Source organism: Lipophrys pholis, assembly GCF_963383615.2.
Source record: "Lipophrys pholis genome assembly, chromosome: 7".
NCBI classification, from domain to species: Eukaryota; Metazoa; Chordata; class Actinopteri; order Blenniiformes; family Blenniidae; genus Lipophrys; species Lipophrys pholis.
The window spans coordinates 6,661,958-6,670,063 of record NC_137638.1 but is presented as its reverse complement, the minus strand read 5'-3'; the positions used below and the strand labels follow the sequence as shown (position 1 = coordinate 6,670,063).

The following is an 8,106-nucleotide window of genomic DNA, read 5'->3' as shown; positions in this document are numbered from 1 at the left end:
TTTTTAACAAAAAGTGTAATTCATTGTGAATAACTCCCATAAATGTGTAAAAAAAAACAAATCTTAATTCACAGACTGACAATTTACGTAAAAGTTACTAAATCATATTCTAATAATTGCATGTTAATATTGTTTAGAATGTACATTTCTATAGTATAACCTACTCAAATACTCTCTTTAATATTTCAGTACATCGTTCTGAAAAATCAGATTTTGTGAAGGTACGAATTTAAAATCAGAATAAAAACAAAACGTGTTTGGTGGTAAACAGCAATTATTTATTGAAATGAAATTAAAAAGAATAAGTATCAGCTCTATTGCATTATTGTAACATTTGTGTAACGGGGTGGGGGGGAGGGGGGGTTACTCTACTGTTTTTTTTTTAATTCTTTTCTAGGATGTTGTGAACACAAATATACAAGGAACATTCAGCTATCACAGATTGCACACCAGATACTGTAGTAACGCAGTCTAAAATAAGACCACCAGAATAACCCAGGATTTCTTTTCATCTTCGTCTCTCCGTTAGTCCTCTTTGTTGTTGTTGTTGTTGTTGTTTTCAATCCAGAAAGAATACAAAAGTCCACCCAGAGTAGGAACATGATCTCTGTACACACACCCGTCAGGGCGACTGGTCAGACAATGCCTCAAAAAAAAAAAAAAAAAAAAATCAACCAACTCCAGCAAGGAAACATGAAAGTAATGCGGAGAACATGTACAATGCACTGACACAGAAAGTCAGCTGTGTTAATAGGACATGCAACAAGTAACTAAACTTGCTGAAATCGCAATAATCATTAAAAAAAAAAGAAGAAAAAAAACAACTAAACCCAGTTATAATTGCATAAATACTTTGTACATTTCATTTATCCGCTTGCGAAACGCTCCCGTCTGGTGAAATAAAAACTGGCGATGTCTCTCCTTTTTCTTTTTGTACAAGGTGCAAACAAATTCACAAATCCATGGTCGATGGAAGACGGCGGGGCTTTTTCTCAACCCGGATGGCGGGATTAAACACGACAGTACAGAGATGAGTTTCTTTTCCCCCCATCGGAGACGTGTGAACGGTGAGAAGGTGAAATTGAACAATGTGGCGGAACAGAAGCTTACGGATAAATACGAAATACAACTGAAACAAGGACTTGGGGGTGAGTTTTAAAAAAACGACCTCGAACTGTGAACAAAACCGAAACAACAGGATTGACATTTATCTAAAACGTATTTACTTGATTCTCAATACTTCTTCTTTTTCATGTTTTATTACTTATTCTTGACACATTCATATTTCCTTTTGATATATTTCGACTTTCAAACGGATTCAAATCCTAAATCTGGGGACTTTTTTTGTTGCCATGGCTACGTTCTAAAATCTCCCAACTTCAGTTTGACAACTTTCTGTATGTACTTTATCTCAATTGACACTTTTCACATTTAAATGAGTTTTTTTTTTCTTCTAATGAATCATACATTGTAAATAACTCACTTTACGCTCAAAATGGCAAAAATCTAAAAGACATACTTTTTTTTTTTAACTGAAGCCATAAGCACACGGGAGTGAAGACTTGTGGGAAATAGAATCAGTAATTCTCTCCAGGAAAAAAGAAATACAACTAGTAGAATGCACAGTTGCTGCCCACAGAGCCACGGACAAAGTGACGTGAAATGTTTGAAGACTGAGGACGGAGGAGAGGAAATAAAAAGTTTAAAATTAAAAAAAAAAAAAAATGTGAAGACAAAACAGATTTTATAAAGTCCTACAACAGTTTTACTTTTCTCCATCAAAATGTGTAAATAGAAATGGAAATCTTTCCCACAACGTCACGGTTAAAGACGTTAAGATAAACTGCGACTTGCACAATCTATTTATGTTCAATTTAGACACTTTAGTTCATGTTGAAGGAGAAAAACACTCGGAAAACTGGGTTCTAATTCCTCTTATTGCCGAGTTTTTAATTCCTATGATGTCAGCAGGAGAAATGGGTCTGTGGATTCGTTAGCAGCTAAAGATTGTAGTGAGTCCAGTATTTGTCATTTATAAAATCGAAATGTAGTGTTGACGTTCAAAATTTAAAAAAAAAACACAAAAAAACAGGCCGAGATGTCCGACGACAGTCCTGCTCCACGTTTGACTTTATAGATATTTTACAAACTGAACTGATGTTTTCTCAGTTTCAATGGAAGATGTTGGGCTTTTGATCCCTTTTCTTTTTTTATTTTTTTTTTCCAAATCTCACTGACAATGTGACGGAAGCTACAAACCCACTCCTCACACTTCTGTTGTGAAACACTCACCGGAGACACTTTCACACTTTTTAGTCAACAGATAAATCCACTATTTCTCCCAAAGGGGATTTTTAGCGATGAGAAACTCCCAAAAGGCGACAAAACGGTCCGATTAACTGAGTGAATTGACGTTCTGTGCTTCATATTTATATATTTTCTCCGAACCCTCAACTGATTTGATGAAAAAAAAACAAAAAACTTTTCTATCACTTGCGAATTGACGTATTTCCCCCCAGGAAATTTTACAATGATGTTGACACAGATTGCAAATATCAGCAGAACGTGTAAAATGTACTTTTCTTTGGTTGACCTTTTCTGGACCTTTGCAGAGCGAACAGATGAATCTATTGATCATCGACAAACTACGTCACAACGAGATTGGCTGATCTGTTGTTAACTTTGTGTTTTACGGTTCTCCAGGGAGGCATGAGAACGGCGCTCGATGATCTCGTTCGGAACGTTTCACTTTTTACCCAACATTTTTATCGCAGATACTCATCGGTGAGAGTTTTTCCCGTTGCCTTCCGGTCTCGCCCCCTCCCCCACTGGGTGCGACGTTTTAATGTGAAGAGTCGGCACCGATGCCACGGGGTGAGGGAGCAGTCCCACAAATAAACAAAACTCAACGGGACGCACAAAACAAAACCACCAGTTCGCGAGTAAATCCCTTTTTCTATGTGCATTTCGAGAGCCGGAGAGACGGTGTGCGGAAAGTAGAGAGGAAGATGATGGGGAGGTAAATGTGGGGCGATGGGAGGTGTGCCTAATCCATGGCACTTTCACGTAAAGATGAAGCCGTGGCGACTTGCTTCTGCACAATTTAAATATCGTAAAATAAAGTGATATGGTCTGGAGAAAAACAAAACCAAAAAAGAAATTAAATCGGAAACGATAACGTGTCCAGTCTTCAGAAATTAGCAGCAATAACAACGTATCTCCAAACGGGAATTCATATAAAAAAAAAAAAAACACGGAGTAAAAAAAACCCAAAAACAAACCTAAACAACAACATTGTGATGATACGTCAAAACAATTTGGCAAAGAAGAAAGAAAAAGACGTCTGATAGCGTTTCTAGTGGCGATGGCTTCACACTGTGGGCAACACAAGCACGCACGCACGCACGCACGCACGCACACGCACACGCACACGCACACACACGCACATTCCCGCGCGCGCGCGCATACACACACACAGATTTTTGTAAACAATGCGATGATGAGGAAACAATAACGTCACTTTGCATACCGAGCCCCTCACCGACCCACAGACGTTAATTACAGACATTCTTATCCTTCCGCCGTATTTCCTCTGGATTTCGATGTGACTCGTGACGCAGACTGACACACAACCCGATTTCTTTTTTTTTTTTTTTTTTTTTTACATTTTTTTTTTTAAAGCCAGGATTGGTTAGTCACAACGCTATGTTACAGGCAATTTCCTTTTCCTTATGGACCTTACTTTGTGTTCCGTCTCTCCTGGAGTTAAAAAGGCCATGGATAAATATTTACACTATGAACAAGTTTTGTTTTTTTCTTCTTTTCTCGTTCTTTGATCTTGAAGCAAAACTGGCCGGTGGGTATTTGGAGCGTGCCGAGTCGAGGGTGCAGGCGGTGAAAGTGGTGATTTTTCTCGTGGTACTACATCTGGTCTCCCTCGCCGACCCCCACCTTCTTTACAGTACACGTGGCTTCGCTGGGGGGCGTTCGGGAAGATACAGATCAGATACAGATACAGGTGGGGGGTGGGAGGTGGGGTTGTCGGTTCTAGGAATGGCCGACGCTCCTCGGCGTTTCTTCTTCAGTTCCTGCAGCCGTCCTCGACGCTCCGCTCGTGTTGAAGGTTGTAGTAACAGTTCTGACAAACTCGCACAGGCGACGAGATCTTCAGCCGCTTGATCTCCGACTGGAAGCGACTGCACCTGCAAGACAAGGAGAGGCGGAGCTCAAATCAGAGTCGCAGAGTCGACGTGTCGCGGTCACGTCCTGGTGCGTCTGAACGCCGGACAACACAAGGCGTCACACAGCTTGTGGACGGAGCGGAGTGAAGAGTCGATGGAAAAGAGTTGGTTCTTTGAGGTGAATGATTGGAGCCGATTCCTGCCTGAGAGCCGGAGACATTCTTATTCTTCGTCTTTCTTATTGCTGCTCGTTAGTGAGCGGGAGGTTACAACCCTGAGGCGGTTTGTATGAAACGCTCTGATTCGATTCCGGTAAAACAGAAGATCACTGATGAGGAATGGATAAAAATGGCTGCATGTATTTCCAAAAACTGAAAAAAAGTTTTTTCGTGTGTAGGTTTAACACTTCTGGCTTATATTTGGTTGTAGATTCTGCCAGGTTTTCTTTACTGTTCCACTGGAAATAGATACAAATTCGGAATTATTGAAAATATTATAATTTAATTAAATGGAACTTTTGATCAAATTGATTCATTATCGAGTATATTACATCTGATAAATAGTATTATTATTTCTAACACTTTATTTCCACAGTTTCAGTAGTGCCAAAGCACCAGGCAAGATGATCAACCTTCACTGTGTGATGAACAGCATTCAGTGTCTTGCTAAAAAGCACTGCGGCATGGTCGAGAGGAAACCGCAAACCTTGTGATCATTTTATAGTTTCAAGATAGTTTTGCTTCCAAATATTAATTCTAAGCAACAATTATGTGAGGAGCCACTTGGGAATGAAAGGAGCAGAGTCTTTGTGGTGACCCGAGCCAAAAGAACCGACTCTCCCCATCACTGAGGAATTGGACGTAAGCCAAAGAAAAAAAGTTTAACTAGTTTTAAAATATACTCTGTTCTTTCTTCTAACCAGTTTGCCTTGCACTGGAAATTGATGCCATAAAAACTAAGGCGGGAACTTTAAAACTTTCATTTGGATTAAGTAACCCCCCCCATCATACCGTCAGTGTTTTATCCTGTATTTAACTGAAATTTAATCTGGTTGACTTTTGGAATAACTATATAATTTGACACACTTAAGTAGATTATGTTAGTATATTTGCAGCACAAGCTTTGTGGGCGGGATTTTTGTGCCGTACCGCTTCATCTGATTGGCCAGATGAATGCATGGTACATAAAAACACAACTGATTGCAATAATTCTTTTTGTCAGATGCATTTAGCACGTTATTACAATCAAAATAAATTTCCGTTATCCTTCAGCCGATTTCAGGGACGATACGCCACTATGCCGATGACGCCCTTGTTTATATTACAATCCTCAGAAGTAGTGAAGGATTTGTGACTGAAGGCTTTTGTACACTTCCTTTCAGGAGACTGCTTCGTCTCAAAACTAGAAACAATCTTTCAAAGTTACATCTTTAACATCAGCGTCTGGACTGATGACAGGTTATCCAGATGTCTTCTGCTCTGAGCGTCTTACTTCTGGCAGAAGAGCTGCCCGCAGTTCCTGCAGTGATGGCGTCGCTCTGTCAGCGAGAAGCGGACGGAGCAGCCGGAGCAGCTGTCCACCACCTCGTCCTTCACCCAGTGGTCCGCCGCCGAGCGGCCGGGCTGGTCGCTGACCGACCAGCTGAAGACCCGGCCCCGGCCGTCGCCCACCAGGATCTTACTGTGGTCCCTGAAGGACAGGAGCAGCAGAGGGGTTAGTCCTCTGGACCCGAGAATCCACCCATGCCAGATTCTAATATTCTGTGACTTACTTGGAGATGGCGAGCGAAGTGATTTCAGCCGGGTGGGCGTTGTCCTTGCGATCGAACGCCGTGTGCATGGTGAGTTTGCTCCTGAAGACCAGCTGGCGCTCCCATCGGTAGCCTGCGGACGCACAAAGCCAAGCGGTTTTGCATGCGGCGCACACTTGAATCGCGAGGTTCATTTCAGACCAGCACCCACCTGCCCTCAGCTGGTTGTACATGCGCGCCTCCATGGTGGCGGGGTGGTGAGGTGGAGCCACCGCGGGCGGGCCTGGGTGAACTGGGTGACCCGGGTGAGCAGGGTGGCCCGGGTGAACAGGGTGACCCGGGTGAGCAGGGTGAGCAGGGTGACTCGGGTGAGGGTGGTGGCCTTTGGTTTGTCCTTCCGAGTAGTTGACGAACACGAAGCCGTCCTTCTCGTCGATGCTGAGGGTGTCGGACCAGCGGTGGGAGTCGTCAGAGCCGCTGTCCATCGACCACGACGCTCCGGTGCGGGCGGACGGACCTGATCATGGAGAGAAGGCGAGCGTCGACAGCAGACATTAAAATCTATAAAGTCTGGACCATCAGGAGACAAAACGCAGGAAATGAAAGGTTTCCATCTGCGATAGATTCCTCCACGGACGTATTTTGTCCTGATTGCTCTTCTGCTTTGCCCAAAGTTGAAGACCTTGCTCGATTCCTTACTCCCTGATGATCTGGTTCTTATCACCTCCATCATGTGGAACAGATGATCCAGTAACTGATCGAGCACCGATATCTGTGAATGACTGGTCTTTGTGCGCCGCCTCATCAGTGGTTCGATGCTTCCTGACCTCGGCTGAGGACGTCATTTGACGGACGCTTTTTTCAACGTGTAATGACCCTCTTAAAATAGAACTGCCAGCTGCATCAGCTCACCCAGATATAAACATCCAAGACATTTAGAAACAGACTCAAAAGGAAACCTTCTCGTACATCGTTGGTGAGAAACCAGTGAGAAACCAGTGAGAAACCAGTGACCTTCGCTTATTTAGTGAATGTTCATGGCTTCATTAGTGTCATGCACAAGTCAAAGTCCCTGGTTGTATGTGGAAAATTGTGGAGAATCAATAAAAATAAAAGAAATGAATGAAAGCCCTTTCCACTCACACAACAACAGCCATGCACGGTGCTCGACCTCCATCGATAGGACTTTCACTTTCTTGCCCAGCAACACTTATATAATATGGGCAGCGTAAGAAGGGATATCGACCCAGAAACTTTGAAAAACAACTCGCTCCACAAATTGAACAATGACTCTTCCAAAAAAAAATGCTTCTCTTAAATTTCATTTGACCAACTTTGTTGGGTCCTTGAGATGACTGTGTTGTATTGAGCGCTATAGAAATGCAATTGAATTGAATTTACTCAGATTATCTCATTCACATCATGGTCTTATTTTCTATGGAGACTTGGCAGATTATTCTTTAAAATTACTTTAAAATGAAGCGGTGAGATCAAAACGGACAGTTTTGAATTCTGCTGTTGTGAGTTTCAAGTATATGGAGACAAACGACGTACGTGCAGAAGTGACAGTGGAGGAGAAAAAGGCTGAAAGTGAAAAACTTGTGGGTAAATAATGAAATCGGGGCAGATTCTTATTAATCCCAGAGCCTCATAAGATAATCAGAAATGTACAAAGACAGAAGGAAGTAGGAGAACGAAACGATAGAAGGTATACTGCAGCTTGTAACCTATGAGTGTCTTTTCTTCATGAGGGAGAATTCTTTTGTTCATGACTGCAGTTTCCAGAGAATTAAAGATGTATTTGACATGTTTACCCCGGGGTCTGTGCACGGCGCTGCCGGGCTGGCTGCCTCCCCCCGTGGACGGGTTTCGAGGGGCTTGGGGCTCCTGGCTCAGACTGGGCTCGTCTCCGTCCGACTCGCTGCTGTCGTCGTCTCCGTTCTGACTCTCGCCGCCCTCTGACACGCCCACAAAACAGCCACACAGTGATGGAAGTTTGTTGGTTAAACTTTTCTGTAAAACTGTCCTTATTTCACCACGTGTCCTTATGTGGTCGTCTTTAAGATGAAGTAGCAGTCAGCTGGATGATGCTGGAGTCAAATGACAGGTGCAGACCCGCTGCAGGATTTCCAATAACACACTACCTGCTTACTTTTACCTCAATACCTTTTTAAT

The 8,106-nt window shown here is 42.8% G+C and overlaps 1 protein-coding gene across 1 annotated transcript in view; it reads right to left on the bottom strand.

Annotated features, from left to right (window-relative positions):
• Positions 1-265: 265 nt before the first annotated feature.
• Positions 266-8,106, bottom strand: part of wdfy3 (WD repeat and FYVE domain containing 3) — a 74,249-nt gene continuing 66,408 nt past the window's right edge. Inside the window, exons 62-66 of the mRNA XM_080466530.1 lie at positions 7,746-7,889; positions 6,143-6,448; positions 5,953-6,064; positions 5,673-5,870; positions 266-4,202 (exon numbers count right to left, since the gene is read on the bottom strand). Of these exons, the coding sequence (XP_080322656.1) occupies positions 4,082-4,202; positions 5,673-5,870; positions 5,953-6,064; positions 6,143-6,448; positions 7,746-7,889 (881 nt within the window). The 3' untranslated portion in view covers positions 266-4,081. The remainder of the gene's footprint in view (positions 4,203-5,672; positions 5,871-5,952; positions 6,065-6,142; positions 6,449-7,745; positions 7,890-8,106) is intronic.